The sequence below is a fragment of the Nilaparvata lugens genome, chromosome 8, assembly GCF_014356525.2.
Source record: "Nilaparvata lugens isolate BPH chromosome 8, ASM1435652v1, whole genome shotgun sequence".
NCBI lineage: Eukaryota > Metazoa > Arthropoda > Insecta > Hemiptera > Delphacidae > Nilaparvata > Nilaparvata lugens.
The window spans coordinates 46100125-46117420 of NC_052511.1; the positions used below are offsets into that span (position 1 = coordinate 46100125).

The window sequence follows — 17296 nt, forward strand, 5'->3', positions numbered from 1 at the left end:
ATTATTAATTCTACATTGTTAAAAGACGATCTGGCAACAGAGCAAAGCGAGAAAGAGATAGCGCTATCCGCTTTGTTGAATGATAGACAAGGATAGCTATACCATTGCTAATAAAACACTGCTATTATAACGTGGACCTCACAATATAGTGTGAAATTCAATGAAACAGTCAACATTCCTTGTGTATATTATAAGCATATAAATGTAGGTATATGTAGGTATGTGCATTACACAATTCAACATTGTTAAAAGACGATCTGGCAACAGAGCAAAGCGAGAAAGAGATGGCGCTATCCGCTTTGTTGAATGATAGACAAGGATAGAAATACCATTGCCAATCAAACACTGTCATTATAACGTGGACCTCTCTATAGTATATATATGCCTATATATGTAGGCTATTGTACTTGTATATGTTTCCCATTCAACCAATGTGAAGGCAGTGTGAAGTGAGCTATATATTGTAAGGTTTCGGCACAATATTGAAGTCTTATAAGAGCGGCGGTGTCTCCACCAATAGAAGTTGATTTTCATCTGAACTCAGTCAGTCTTGGTTGTTTGTTCAGTTCAATTTGGAGCACAAGTGTTCTGTGTTTGACTGTAAGTAGTAATGTGAATATTATCTTTTCTCAATAAATTCTATACTTTTCTCAATATTCTACTTGGTTTATGATTGGAACACTTTTTAAAACTGATATTTATTACCTTAACTGAAATAGGAAAAATTAGACTTAAACATATAATTATTATTAAACGGAAATCCAAATTAAATTAAATTCAAGAAGACAGTTGATGTATATGAGCTTATTCTATAGATCTATTAATATAATTCCATTTGATATTCATCAAAGAGTAGATTTGAAGGGAATAGAGGCTTGGGTTAAGGAAAAGTATTTATTTTGCCTGGGACCTGAATGGTGGTAATATATAGCCTATATTTGTATACTTTTTATATTATATCAATCTCTATATTTTATTTTTGTAACTAATTCCTGAGACCTGAATGTTAATCATATTTTTCATATGATTTTTTTTTGTTTTAGTTTTTCATATCAGAAAATCTTATTTATTGTTTTATCTCTCTCAAAATTTGTTATTACTCTTTTTTTGCAGTGATATGAAACAGTTTTTTCTTGTCATCAAATTTATTTTGTATTATGTTATTTTTAGTATTTATTTTGAATCTGACTTTTTTGTGACCCCCACCAGCGGTCAAAGACTTTTCTTTTGCTAGTGGTGACTGAAACAACTTCTAGTTTTTCAGTTCTGGGTAGTTAATTTTATTTTATTGTGATAAGTGATAGATTTATCAACCTTTGATTTGTTACGTAGTTAATTTTTGTAAATAGAGAAAAAAATGATGTAAGTCTTCACTAGACTATAGTGTCGTTGAAAATAGTTCAAAATCGGACTTTATTATTCATCCATCTCCACTCAATTATTAAGAAATTTAAACATAATAAATTCCAAATTTGAGTAAAACTATCAGAGAACTTTGAGCAGCAGTTCGTATGATGCTTATGAAAGGTGACGTATAGTCCAGTTATTGATGAATTAATAATGCCAGTTGTATTCTTTGAATATTGATTGGCTTTTCTGAATGGGCAATCAATTCTGTTATGTTGGTCTTCTTCCTCCCCTATTCGGTCTCTCTCTCCCTCTCTCTCCCTCTTTTCTCTCTCTCTCTCTCTCTATGATTACCCACCTCTCTATCCATGATGGACTTCCTCCTCATCTACTCTTCTAATATTGGTCTAATAATCGTCTACTCTTTCTCTCTTATTATCCCCTTGTCTTTCATTCTCTATCTCTCTCTTTCTCTCTTTCGGTGTTGCCATGTTGTGGCATCCAGTTGCCAAGTTGCGTAGCGAAGAAAAGCCGGAAAACTTTCTATGGTCGGACAGTGTTGTCATTTTCAGTTCAGTTTACGTCCAGGTTTTCCACGGTTCACATCTTTGCAAAATTTTCCATGAAAAACCCTTTAGTGAACACGTATTTACATTTACAGTATATAATTTGATACCCTATAAAAACATTATATTTATTTTCACAGTATATTATTTGAAACCTATAAAATATGGTTTGATATTTACAGAGAATATAGATAAAGAAGAAAATTTTGAGAAATCGAAGTTGGAGAAGATTTATATTTCTTTGAATTTGTATAGGTTTTCTTTCCAAGAAGAATATTTTCAAAGCTTTTATCACTTTAATAGTATACCAAGCTACACTTTAGTACATATTTTGTATAGAGTGTGTTGATCTTATGATGATTGTCATTCAGAACTTTTAATTTAGGCACCTGTAAATAGGAAGAAGTCATACATTTTTGAGGTATGTTATTCATTTATAACAGAAAGTTTCTCCTATTGACATTTGGGGCCTGTTGAAATATTATACGAGAGTGTTATTCATTAGATGATTGTTAGTCATCTTTATAATGCTTATTATAGTCTTCAGAGTTGAGAGTTCTGAATTATATTTATGTATTTAGCATCATGCTTCTATTCTAACAACCTACGTATATTTTGTGTGTTGTGTGATATCATATTATTCAGAAATTATTCAGAACTTTCATATTATTTAACTATGGGAACAAGTGCTCATCTTTAAGCTACCGATTCTGTTTTATGATATATTATTCTTGTGCTACTTTTTATTTCCCATATACTATTCATGTCACCCTACTGTTGTCTTACTATAGTGGGGTCCACGTTATAATGGCAGTGGAGAAAGATAGCGGAACAGCGTTGCCGATCCTCTGTCGTGTCAATGCCTTCTATAGACGGTAGCTGATACAGGTTTATTGATATAATAATAGCTGTTCATTCTCGTTTAAAATAATTAATTATATTTTATCAAGCAAGAAATTATGTTTCTCAATAGTTTCATAATGAATTTTAATGATTAAGATGAAATATTTTGTTAATCAATAATTAATTCTACATTGTTAGAAGACGATCTGGCAACAGAGCAAAGAGAGAAAGAGATAGCGCTATCTGCTTTGTTGAATGATAGACAAGGATAGCAACAACATTGCTAATCAAACACTGCCATCATAACGTGAACTTCCTCCAAATTCCATACTTGTTGAAGCATGAAAATTGAATGTTGTGGTTTAAAACATTTTATTGGTGTTGGAGTCAAATAGAAGATGAATTTTTTTGTGTAGTTGAGAAGTTGATATTGTGTTAATTATTCATATTGAATGAAAAAGACTAAGAAATTGTCAAAAAAAGTTTTTTTCATTCAAGAAGATGAATTCTTGAACTGATTCTGCATGGAAGTGAAAGTAGCCTACATTGTTTAAGTTTTGTTCTACAGTTTTAGAATTTCAAATAAAAAATATACATTCTAAAACCATGAAGCATCAATAAACGAGCTAGAAGTACTAATCCAATAATTTTAATTCATTTTCTTCATTTAGCAGTGCATTTAAATGTTTCAAACTATTATATCTATAACTATCTCTTTTCTATCCCATTATTAGTTTGTTCATCTCTGAGCATCTAGCTTCATCAGTTTTATTTTTGCAAATTAGATTGTAAAAATTCTCAAGTTCAATATGGACTTGTAATACAGCAGTAATATATTGTATAGATTGCATGATTTATGTATAATATGCCTCAAAAAATCTCCACAATAAAACACACCTATTTGTATTTTTTGAGAATAATACAATTATTACTCACATCCCAAGTTGAATAACTCTATATTATATGATACATCATTGTGAGTATTATTTCATGTTTGTAAAATAGAGGATTCTTTTTTGAACTGTGAAGTGTAAATGAATCCAAGTTAATGTTCTCATAGATATACTGTGAATTGTATTATTTTGGAAGAAAATTATAATGATGTATTCTTCTGTAATATCTTATTTTTCATAAGAGAATTGACCAAAAGAGAACAGCCTACATATTATGTCAAAAATTCACAAGAAATGAGATAAAAATATTTAAACTAAGATAAAAACTCACCCTGAATCTTCTCCAGTTTATTAAAACTGGATGGAGTTATTATTGTTGACATAGTTCATTCAAACACTCATTTGGTTCATAAAAGATTTCATGCTAATTATTTTGTTTTATCATTATTGTCTGAACTGAAACCAGGAGTCACATTCAATGTTGGAGTCAGCAGTTGAACTATAGTGAGGTCCACGTTATAATGGCAGTGGATGAAGATAGAAGAATAGCGATGCCGATTCTCTGCATTAATTTATTATATTTCTACACTGTCAAAAACATAATTGGCATCGTTGTGGACTTAGAAAAGGATAGTACCACCAGCTTTGTCGAATGATAGCAAAACCAAAGTTGATCGAATACTGTCATTATAACGTGGACCTCACTATAACTATATTATCCCAATTCAATTTAGTCATCAACCATGTTAATATTGATAGAATACCCTGTAGTTTTTTCATGCTTTCTCAAGTGTTGTTTATGCAAAGAAAAATAGTTAGGATTGATTTTTCTGGTATTATACCTGCTCTATAAGTGAATAATGCAATTAAAACCAATCCATTAATACACTTTTAGAGGATCCTATATTTATTCAGCTTTCTTCTACTAAATTATAATTCTATAAATAATATTGGACGTCCCAATACAGACAGTTTTTTTATGTACCTAGGCCTAATGTTTCTATAAAGAAATAAATAGACACACGGTTTTTTCCAGTATTACACCGGCTTCATTGATGAATATACAATAAAAACAAATTATTGGTAAATGTCTACACTATTCTATATTCATCCAACTTCTTTTCATGAATTACAACGCTGTAATCCTTGTAAACCAAAAACCATTAACGGCTTATCATCCTTTATCAGTACCTCCTCAATCCACCTCACAAGTGTTTGACTTGCATTTTCCTCTGAAAACATCGATTTATGTGTGCATGTTGGCAGGTACGTTGTAAATTGAATCTACAAATTATTTTACCACGTATTTTGACTTACGTTAGCGGTTTCTACCTGCCAAAACACCAGTAAAACAAGAGTGTGAGTCGAATTTTCAATTTGAATTGTTTGTACGCAGGCGCCATTTTTGTCACGTGACCTCTCCTAGCGTCGTCTGCGTTTCGATATGGATCCCAGTGTTTTGCAAGCCATGGACAAAGACGCTTTGAAGAAGCAGATCGAGAATATGAAATATCAGGCTACAATGGAGCGTTGGCCGCTATCTAAAAGCATAGCCGCGTAAGTAAAATTCACCATTTTATTATTTATCACCTAAAATTGACCTCAAACACCCCCAATATATATTAATTACACAAAATAGAGTGACTAAAATCAGTTGACATGAAGCGTTCTGAGTACAGGGAGGCCATTGCAAAATAACCCAACCCTTGTGTTGAATAAAATTCGCAAAAATAGCAAATTATATACCAAATTAGTGTCTTACCATATAATTTACTGTTGAAATTTTGGTATTATGCAGCTAAATTAGTGTGTTGATACTCAATTTGTTTGTAGCTTCAGTGTTTTTGTTCGATGTTTCCAGATAAATTTAACAATCTCTCATAGAAACTGTCACTGTATCCCTTTTCAGTCATTTAGGATTGATTCTTTGGTTCATAAATACACCTTTACACCTAAATAAAAGCCACATTTGTTCATTAATTTGTTGTAAACGTCTCATTAAAATGAAATAGGCCTACATATTTGATCTACTGAGAAACAAACTATGGTTTACTGTGTTTATACAGGTTGATTTTTATGATTTATCAACAGTCATTGGTGTAGAATACCAAATATCTGTTAGCAAAATGGTTTAATAACTGTACAAATTTTTAATAAATTTTAGTCTACCTGGGGACACTGCTGTACGTATTAAGACTTAGGAGGAAGCTCAAGAAAATACAGTTTGCTCAATGAAACCTTAAACTTAATTAATCAGCTGGTGTTTTAATTTCAATATAACTTAGCAAACAAAAAAGGACATTGATTAAATCCAAGTTGAGCTGAGACTTTGTTTAAACAGTGCAAACGGCCCTTAGGTAGGAACCCTCTTGGTATGCAGTTAGGTTATATTAATCTAATTTACGCTAGGAACGGGTGTTTTGTGGAATTTCTTTGAATATAAAGGTGAAATGAAAGAGATTTTATAGTTTTATATGAATTATTAAATCCAAACTATGCACTTAAGGTCAATGATGATGATGCCTTAAGTGTATTGAAACTGAAATTTGGCTCAAATAAATTATGTGGAACTGACAAAATTTCTTTCATTCCACCTTACCTAAATCTGAAGATAAACATCTTCAATAAATTAACATCTAGAGATGTGCTGGTTTGAGCACGAGACTGCAGCTCTGTATTAATGTCTAATTATTATAATAATTTGGATTTGACAAAATGAAACTGTTTTTCAATTATGGAAAAATTCCACAATATCAATTCTCATTCAACAAATTTCACCTAAATCTGTTGCAATGTTGTTGACAGGATTATAACATCACCGAATAATTGGGTTTTTACTTTTAAAGATAAAAACTTTAGTACTACATTACCCTGTATCAAATTATGCAGCTTTGAAAGAATAATCAGTTTTCCTCATTGATTGCAAATGTTCGTTCCGTTGATAAGAAGTTAATGATCTGGTTTTGCCATTAATGGCTTTTGGGCAACTGGTTTTCATCACTTGAAGCACGTTTCTATTGCAATAAAATTTTAGTACAACATCCTGCAGCAAAACTCCTATTAAATCCAATAGAATTATCTGATGGACTTTGTAACTTGTTCCTCAAACATGCGGTAATGTGGATGCCCTCATTGCACTTTTGTGTCTAGGACCCGGTTGCACAAAAGCCGGTTAAATTTTAACAGTGATTAATTTCACAAGAACCAATCAGAGAAGGCCTTCTTGATAAGACTTCTTTAAAAAATACGGCTTCTCTGATTGGTTCTCGTGGAATTAACCACTGATTCAACCGGCTTTTGTGCAACCGACACTAGGTATTCATATTAGTGGTTAAATATATATTCGTGGTCAATTGGTAGAGAGGATATTATTGTTCAAACTTCGCCACATCAACAAAAATTGGAAAGTCATTCTAAGAAAAGTCATATTAAATTGTTATAGAATAATCCTTCTTCATTTATCAATAATAAATATTCACAATTGAGATAGAATTTTCAACAAAAACAATAGTCATTCTAAGAAAAATCATATTAAAATATTATAGAATAATAATTCTTCCATATAATATATCAATAATATAAATGAATTGAATTAAATAAATTGAATTTAAATATAAATGAATTGAATTAAATAAATTGAATTTTCAACAAAAACAATAGTCATTCTAAGGAAAATCATATTAAAATATTATAGAATAATAATTCTTCCATATAATATATCAATTGAGATGGAATATTTTTTTAATCAATCATACTACTCCTACACTGTTGAAAAACAATCTAGCAACGTTGGGGAGCTATAAAAGGATAGCACTATCTGTCTTGTCAAATGATAGACAAGGATAGCAACACCAATGTTAATCAAGTACTGCCTTTTAACGTAGACCTTACTTCAGTTACGTTACTTGTAAATGAGAAAAAATAGCAAAAAACCATCATAGGTAATGAGCAAATGTAATTAGCATCTATTTGAATTGAAAACCGACTGTCAAATCACAATTATCCTACTGCACTCAAACAATAGAAGCAATTACTGACTCATGTTTTGTTCAGAGATAAGAAACGAAATTTCAGTCTATAGGAACTGAAATAGTATTCTGTGTTAGAATGACCTTATCTCGAATGAAAAGCTGTGTGTACTTTCCGTCTCTTTTAGTCATGTATATATTTCTCAGTAGGTACTTGAATGTGATAGCCTACGTTTTTTGCATGTATGACTTATGTCATGTAGTCTCTTACTAAAAATAAATCTTATACTATCAAACGAGCAACTTCTGTTAGTATGTTTAGATGTTTATATGTTTGTATTTCACCGGATCTCGAAAACGGCTCTAACGATTTCCACGAAATTCAGAACATAGTAGGTTTATAATATAAAGATTCGATTGCACTAGGTCTCATCCCTGGGAAAATTCGCTGAAGGACATTGAAAGGATAATTATTATTCATCCTTGGAAAAACAGCTGATCATAATTATTTCGTCGTCTGTTGGTGATGGAAGTGACTGAGCGAGTTCATGTGTGTGGGACTGTGTCAAAATTATGACTCAGCTGTTGAACTCTTTTAATCATTCAATCAGGTACTTAGTGCCGGTTGCAAAAAGCCGGGTTATTTTCAATCCTGATTAATTCCAGTAGATCCTTCTTTTCGAAATGGTCTTCTCTGATTTGGTTCACGTGAAGTTAATCAGGATTAAAATTTAACCGGCTTTTGTGCAACTGGGCCTTTGTGAGGGAAATTTTTGCATTCCTCTTGGAATTAATCTCAATTTACTGTGATTAGATAGAACATTTCTGTATCAATGTTATTATAATTTTGAATGAAAAAGACTAAGAAATTGTCAAAAACCACAGATTTATTGATACTTAGATAAACTCCGTTTATCAGAGATTGACAATGGTGTAATAACCGAAACCGGTCTTTCTAAGTATCAATAAATCTGTGGTTTTTGACAATTTCTTAGTCTTTTCCATTCAATATGAATAATTACGACAATATCAACTTCTCAACTACACAAAAAGTTATTATAATTTCTTCTTTCGTGATAAATTGTTTATGCTTTTGTACTCCAGAGCGAAGCTCGGTCCCCGATATTTAAAATAAATCTTGAATTTACAGATTTAAAGCTCGGTTCCCGATATTTAAAATAAATCTTGAATTTCTATATCCATTACGAAATGCTATATTATGTTTCATAAAAACAATCAACATTGCTTTGTTCATTAAACATTTTCCCGAATTTATTGAGGTACAATCAATTTCAATCAAGTTTTAACACGGCATACTATTGTAGACTATATATTGTGAAAGATATGAAATATTTATGTAGACTGTTGACAATGAGTCAGCCTCCCAAATTTTCAAATAACTATTCCTGGAACGAGAATTAAGTGGCAAAACAGTGATGTGTGAATTCATAACCTGATAATACTTTGGACGACATGAACTTTTTGTAAAAAATTGGGAGAGAAATTTTGCATTCCTCTGGGATTTAATTTTAAATTTACTGTGATTTGATAAAACATTTCTGTATGAATGTTATTATAATTTCTTCTTTCGTTATAAATTTTGTATGCTTTTGTACTCCAGAGCGAAGGTTATAGTGTTTTGTACAATAAATAGATAAATTAATGAATAATGAATCAATTTTACCTTTGCTATAATGACTAACTCAAGTAAATAAGGGCCGGTTTCCGAGCTCCGGATTTAGCCAAGTTCTAGACTTTAAACAGCTGGAGTCAGAAAATTAGCTTTCCAAAACGGGGCCTAGTCGCAGTCTTTATTTTCTCATTTCTATAATTGGAAACGTTTTTCCTTGACGAAATTAAACATTTCTATATAATTAAAAATAGCTGAAACTTTACACTATTTTCTCTTTATTTTATTTTGTGTTCAATTTTCTAGTTTCTTGAAATTTAATTCAAACGTGACTTTGACAATGACTGCGACTACGCCCCGTTTCGGAAAGCCAATTTTCTTACTCCAGCTGTTTAAAGTCTAGAACTTAGCCAAATCCCGAGCTCGGAAACCGGCCGTTAGTATTCAAGAATACTTGAATTATTACCTTGAAAAATAGACCCAAATTCTTGATATAACTTTAAATACCATATTAACTTCTCAATATTACACATGCTGTGCTGAAAAATTGGGTAGGTTTGAAAATAAAAATTGAAAATAGTGAGATGTGAAGAAGACTGTCAAGAAGTGAGTTTATGATGACAGAGTGACGTCACCGGAAGACGCAATATCCTCTGCTCTATGCTCTACGGATGTGGTTATTCAGTCAGGCCTAGTAGGAGAAGAATAAGAAGGAGGAAAAGTAGAAGAAGAAGAAGAAGAAGAGAGAGAAGAAGGAGAAGAGAGAATAAGAAGAATAAAAAGAGGGAGAAGAAGAAGGAAGTGAAAAAGACATGAGAAGATTGATGGAGAAGAGGACAGCAGAAGAATAAGCAGAAGTGGATAAAGAAGATGATGACCATGAAGAAGAGAGGGAGAAGAAAAAGAAGAAGAAGAAAAAGAGGGAGAAGAAGGAGGAAGTGAAAAAGACATGAGAAGAAGAAGGAAGTGAAAAAGACATAAGAAGATTGATGGAGAAGAGGACAGCATAAGAATAAGCAGAAGAGGATAAAGAAGATGATGACCATGAAGAAGAGAGAAGAAGAAGAAGGAGAAGAAGATTGATTGAGTACTTTATTTATGTAGATTACAATATATACTGGCTTATACACTTATATACAATAGCTTACAATACAGCAAAATTATAGATGAATTTACATAATATAGACTAAGAAAATAATTATTGAACTGTATATGATATGAAAAAGTAATTTGTAATATAATACAAAGGGCTTTGTTATATAAACAGGCTCAGCCTAGTTTTTCCTCCAATGTCATAATTGTATTATGATAATAGTATTTTATACAATAAATGGAATAACTATAGATAATTATATTGTTATGCATCTACATAAATTGGCGGAGCTTTGGACATATCAATGTCCATTCTTCGGAAAGAATATTAAAAATATCCTCCCCACTAACTCTCTACCAAAACATCGAAGAAAAGGAAGAGGAAGAAGAGAAGAAGAAAATAAGAAGAAGAGGAAGAATAAGAAAAAGAACAATTTTGAAGAGGACAAGTGAAGAAGAAGGCAGGAGAAGAGACAGAAGGAGAAGATGGAGAAGAAAATGAGAATGACATGACAAGAAGAAGTATGCAGTAGAGGGCAAGAGGATTAGAATGATGGAGAAGAGGAAGGACAGCAGAATAAAAGAAGAAGGAGATGGAGAAGAAAAATAAGGTGATGACCAAGAAAAATGAAAAGAATGAAGCTAAGAATAAAGAAGGAGAAAAAGGAAGAGGATGGAGGATGAAGAAAAGGACAGGAGAAAAATAGGATGGAGAAGAGGGCAGCAGGAGAAAAAGAAGGAGATGAAGAGAAATAAGGAGACTGTAGAAGAAGAGGAGAGGAAGAAGGCGGAGAAGAAGAAGAAGAAGAAGAAGAAGAGAAGAAGAGAAGAAGAAGAAGAGAAGAAGAAGAAGAAGAAGAAGAAGAATAGGAAGGAGAAGAAGAAGAAGAATAGGAAGGAGAAGGAAGACTGTAGAAGAAGAAGAAGAAGAAGGAGATGAATAGGAGGAGAAGGAAGACTGTAGAAGAAGAAGAGGAAGAAGAAGAAGAAGGTGGAGGAAAAGGACATTTAAGGACCCCCTACCGTCACCAATTGCCAATATCCTCACCCCCTCCTCTCTACCCTAACGTTTTTGTCTTGATGGATGTGTCTCTGAAAAGAAGACCTGGCAGATTCATTCACTGTATTGTATTGTCAGCATATTGGTCGTATGGGAAGCAATATGGCGGTGTTCTATAATATAAGACATGCTGATAGTAAATTCTAAGACAGTGAAGTGTGTCACTATAATATATATATATATATATTACGTATATAGAAGTGTCCACCGCTGTATAGATCGGCGCTTTTTCTTTTCTGCTTCCATCTAATCTATCTAATGGACTTTGATGGAGATAGAAAAAGAGAGATAGTGAGATGGTAGATATGTTGGGAGAAAGAGATTGATTGATTGAGTAATTTATTTATGTAGATTACAATATATACTGGCTTATACAGTTCTTCTTATTCTGGTTCCTTCTCCAATTTCACTTTATTGATTGCAGCCCTGAATAGTTAGTTCCCTTGAGTTGCAGCCATGCCATTCTCTTAAATTACGCAGCCAGGATATCCTTCTTCTTCCCACACTCCTCCTTCCCATGATCCTTCCCTGCAATATAAGTCTCAACAGCTCATACTTTTCACCCCTCATTACATGGCACTTTTCTTGTCCATGGTATTCTCCACATCCTTCTATAGCACCACATTTCAAATGCCTCGATGTTTTTGAGGTTTTTCTTTTTCAAAGTCCATGCTTCCATGCCGTACAGCAATGTAGAAAACACATAACAACGCAGCATGCGTATTCTAAGTTCTAGTTTAATATCTCGGCTACACAAAAATCTTATACACTACTTATATACAATAGCTTACAATACAGCAAAATTATAGATGAATTTACATAATATAGACTAAGAAAATAATTATTGAACTGTATATGATATGAAAATAGCTTTTTATGTATTAAGAGCGTAATGTGCGACTTTATCGCTCACGCAAAACAGTTATCACGCGACGCGAAGCGGAGCATGATAATTTTGCAAGAGCGATAAAGAAGCATTACGCACGAATTACATACAAAATTTTTTCTACAACTGCCCAAACCTGTTAAATTACTTATATCGGCGGAGTTACAATTACCGACTTTTTGGCGAGCTGCTTACAATCAGCTGATTAGGGAGGTAAAGAAACTCTTCTGCGCATGCGCGAATGATTTGGGAGCGTATAGTAAATCTACTGCGCATGCGCAGATGGTTAGCGAGCGAAAAATTAGATTCTCCTCAGAAATAAACCGTTATTACGGCAGTGGGGAAAAATAGGAGAACAACGTTGCTGGTCCTCTGTCTTGTCAATGCCTTCTATAGAATATAGCTGATACCAGTATATCTGATGTAATATTAACAGTTACATTCTTGTTTTGAATAATCAATTATTGGTTTATTGGTTTATTATAATATTAGCATGTCCTATTCCACCCTCTAGGTTTTCTAATAATTGCGAAGTATTGCTATGATGCGGACTAGCTACAGTCGGGTATGGGTTGGGGTCAGTAGCCGTACTGACAGGTGGAGTTACCGGACCTACACTTCTCCCTCTATCCTGATTCTTTACCCTCTGCTTCTTTCGCGAGATTTTTACTTTCAGGGGAAGAGTGTTTGCCCGTGCCGTTGCTGGCCAATTTGGCCCTCGGCCTTTTGAATACAGGGTGGGTGTTAAGGGAGATTAAGATAACCCTATACAAGGAGACGGATCTGACTATCAGATCCCTACCAATAATTCTATTTATAAAGGTAGTACGCAATCTGAACCAACTGCGAATTGACGGCGAGCAAGCTGTACCTGCAAGCCGGGATGTGGTTTTTCTATGGGGTTTAAGGTGAGGGCTATGGAGTAACGGTATGGCGGAACTATGGAGTTGTTAGTGGTATTTAAGATATCGTCAAATAGAGCACGATATAGGGTGTAAGTTATAGAGAATAGGGTGCAGGGTATGAGGTATACGGTACAGGGTATAGGGAAAAGAGAATCAATAATAAGATTATTATACTCTACAGCAAATAAATATCTGCTCAATAATCTGCAATCTGAGAATTGCGCTCTAGCTCTCAGCAAGCTGGACCTGCTAGCTAAATACAGTATATAAATTTCAATTATATGATTACTAAAGTTTGGAGGATGAGGTTTCGGGTGTCGGATTTCTGAATGGCGAGCCTGCAGCTGCGAAAGGATTTTCAACAATTCTGAAACTGCTAAACAGGATTTCTGCGCTAATCTGATGACTGCGCGCCAGTTATTAAGGGCCAGTCTGTGACTGCCCTTAAGGGTATGGGAATCACTCTCAATCGTCCGAAACGCTATTAAATCAATAGTCAGTATGTCAACTATTATGAGAGGATAGAAAAGATTTTTCACAGACACAGTCTGTAGAATAATATCGGGAAGACAACAGTCTGTCATTGTCAGGGTAGGAAAGGATTTTTCCAGGATTTTCCACATGGAAAATATCGAGTCAAAGACTCCTAATTCAGGAAAAGATTTCAATAGACTTTTCCAAGTAATTGCCAGTCTAAGGACTACCAAAAGATCGATCTCTAATTTGCAACTGAGATCACAGGAAAATTCGTGAATTTTCCACAGGTAAAGCCAGCAAATAATATTTGCTATTAAAGGAGACAGGTTTCTGAGAATTTTAGAAAGGATTCGCGGGTCTGAAAACCTGCGACTAGGACAATCTCGAATCTGGAACTGAGATCAGGAAGGATTTCAACACAGGAAGAATTAAGAGAAAGGATGCCGCAGTCTAGAAACTTTGGCAAGGAAGTCCTCAAGCTGTACCTGAGAGCTAGAAGGATTTTAGAATAGGGAAAGTGAAGGGAAAGAAAGAGAAAGGACGTCGCAGTCTACCAACTTCGACAAGGACGAACTCAAGCTGTACCTGAGTTCTCAAGGAAATGATTGGAATTTCCTACTAGGTATTACAGCAAGTCAGAAACTGCTAAGAAAAGTTAAAAGACTGGGCCACTCTATAGTATGAAAACCAAGCAAGGAAAACATACTATGAATGATAATAATTCCTCTGCAGGGACAAAATTAATCGAGAAAACTATTCTCAAAAGGAACAGGGATTTTCCACAAGAATAAAAATTAATTGAGTAGAACTATTCTCAAAAAGGACAGGGATTTCCCTACAAGAATAAAAATTAATTGAGTAGAACTATTCTCAAAAAGGACAGGGATTTCCCTACAAGAATAAAAATTCAATGGAGAAAAATTACTCTTTAAACTAAAGGCCACCTTACTACAGAGAAGGAAAAATATACGGACTACCAGTCCTGACATACAATTACCTGAATCGATGTGGATACTGATACGGAGAATAGCGAACCGATTCCCACTTCCCGTACTATAAGTTAAAAACGTCGTAAAGCGACAGAGTCGAGACTTAAGAATTAAGCCCTCAAAAATAATCTGCTTTAAGAGCCTAGCTAAATTTCCCACTCAACTATTCGTAGCACAAACTTGAGATCCCTTACAGGTTTCAAAACCAAGGATAACTCATTCACCCCCAGTGATACGAATTTAGGAAAAATAACCGACAAGAAAGAAAATCCCCCAGGAAGTTCTATCTTCAAATACAGTCGGCAATTCGACATACAATATTCCATTCCATTCACTAAAATACAGAATAGAATATTAACCCTCTAGTACACCACTATTAGGAGCGCCGCTCGGAACGCGGCCGTACACAAACCCGTTCACCGAACAACTGCTTCTCTCCCAGGTCTTCTTGAAGCAGCACGGGGTCGCTGAAAATTAGGAGGCCGGGGGAAAAGAGCTCCCCGACCAATGAGAGTCTGAAAAGACGATCACGCCACTGGTCATGTGACAGGGTTTGACTCAGCTGCTCCTGATGCTAAGGGTGCAGCTACTGATGACAATGATACTAATTGCTACACTAATTCAGGCCGGTAAACAATATTTCTATTCCAGAAATTTCATGAAGAGCGATACCAACCCGACTCGGTAGCCGCTTATCGTTTTGATGATACGGCTGCTGCTGATTCATAGGGATTGGCGACGATGGTGATAATGTGCGTACATTACTCCAAGTCCAACCAGATATATCTGGAAGTCGACCCTATTCTAATTCTAAAACAGAATAAATTCGCTAATTTTACACTAGACGACGGCTCTCCATCCGTCACAAAAATTCACTTTGTGACACCCCACTCCTACTAAGGAGGGGGGGGGGGTTGGCAATGAGAAGAAAATACAGCATCCGAGGTACCGGTTGACCCCGTGTTGAACCCAAGATCACACACTTGAAGTACAGCACTCAAGAAAACAAGAAGGAAGTGAAAGAGAGAAGATAACAGGACGAATAAAGAGAGAGATGAAGAAGAATGTCAAGCTGAAAAGAAGAATAATTAGTGCAGTAGGTCAGGCTTCTCGAAGCCACAAGATAAGCATCACCTAACGCTGAAAAAGAAATAACCTGTTGCTCCAACTGTTATAACAGCATTTAGCAATAGACTTCGTCGCTCATTATCTCCCGATAACACGATAACGACAGCCCCTAGCCGACAGCAACACAGGTATGGAGTAATCTGAAAAGAAAGGAAAAGTAAAACGGCGCAGCACCTGTGAAGAATGAAAAGAAAAAGGAGAAAAAGATGAAAGATGAAAAGAGAACCATTCACCCCTCATATGGAACATATTACAGATCTACCTAATCAATACAGTACTGTTTCTACACTTGAGCGCCTTGAAACGCACATTCGGCAACCCGCTCCATACATCAGCAATACTACCTATTTCTTTCGCTCTTCTCCGTCGGCCCCTATACCATTGAAAACTGTAATACGATAAATTATTATCAAAGTCATTCACCCCTGATCTCTTTACCACGGATCGGGTTTTAAATTCTCCTTTCCCACTAAATTTGCTACCACTATGGCGATTTCCAATTGAATGGGTTGCACTACAACCTGAGTTAGCGCTATTCAACTCGCCCCCCTCTCTATGAGAAAATCGTGACAGTACATCCCATACCACAACTTTATCCTGTCTATTCTTAATATTTAAAGCATTCCCCTGCTTCTCTGTATTTTTAGGACAGGTATAAAGTTTAATAGATTCAACTCTTTTATGGAGTTTTACTTTTTTCCCGCTTACAGGAGCTTGTACCTTCTCCATCCCGGAGACAACTGATAATTTTCCCTCATCATCCCTACTCCTTAAGCAAATACCATGAGGCTGTAACTCTATTACAGCTCTCATATCATGGAGATTTTTCAACCCTAAAACCATTCACGAGTTTATATTAGATGTGATAGATACCTTCCAATTATAATTTTTCCCACAAACGATAACCGGTAATATGGGCTCCCCCTCTACTCCAAGACGGTTAGCTACTTCAGAAGAGATAAATGTTTTATCTGTCGTCGTATCAATTGAAGCATTGAGATCCATTCCACCTACTCCCACATGGACATAAATCCCATCTCCATCACTCTCACTCTCCCGTCTCTCGCTAGCTACTGTAGCAACTTCTGAGATACAAGACTTAGACATCTCTTCACCTTTTGAACTACCTGTTACTCCACTATCAACTATACTAGGCTCCCACTCTACAATTCTATCACGCATTTGAATACTCATATTATGCTGTTTCATAAACGACATACCCAATGACACATCATGGGAAAGCCCCTCTACAACTACCGGTTGAAATGAAACTAAAATATTTTCTACTTTTAAATTAGTTATAATTTTTGTGGAAAAATTATTATACTTCCTATTAGTTAATACTTCATGGTGACTACACTTTTCTTTTCTAACACACCCTACTTGCTGTAACACTTTAAGAGCTTTTCCACTAATACAGGATACCTCTACTCCCATATCTAATAGTGCAATACATTTTTGCCCTGCAATTTCTACATCAATAAAAATGCACTCATCCCCCAACTTTGACCT

General features: G+C 34.7%; 1 protein-coding gene across 1 annotated transcript in view; it reads left to right on the forward strand.

The window, feature by feature from the left end:
• Positions 1–497: 497 nt before the first annotated feature.
• The window catches only part of LOC111047032 (guanine nucleotide-binding protein subunit gamma-e), a 40214-nt gene continuing 23415 nt past the window's right edge, over positions 498–17296 (forward strand). Inside the window, exons 1-2 of the mRNA XM_022332702.2 lie at positions 498–600; positions 5046–5206. Coding sequence (XP_022188394.1) covers positions 5094–5206 — 113 coding nt within the window. The 5' untranslated portion in view covers positions 498–600; positions 5046–5093. The remainder of the gene's footprint in view (positions 601–5045; positions 5207–17296) is intronic.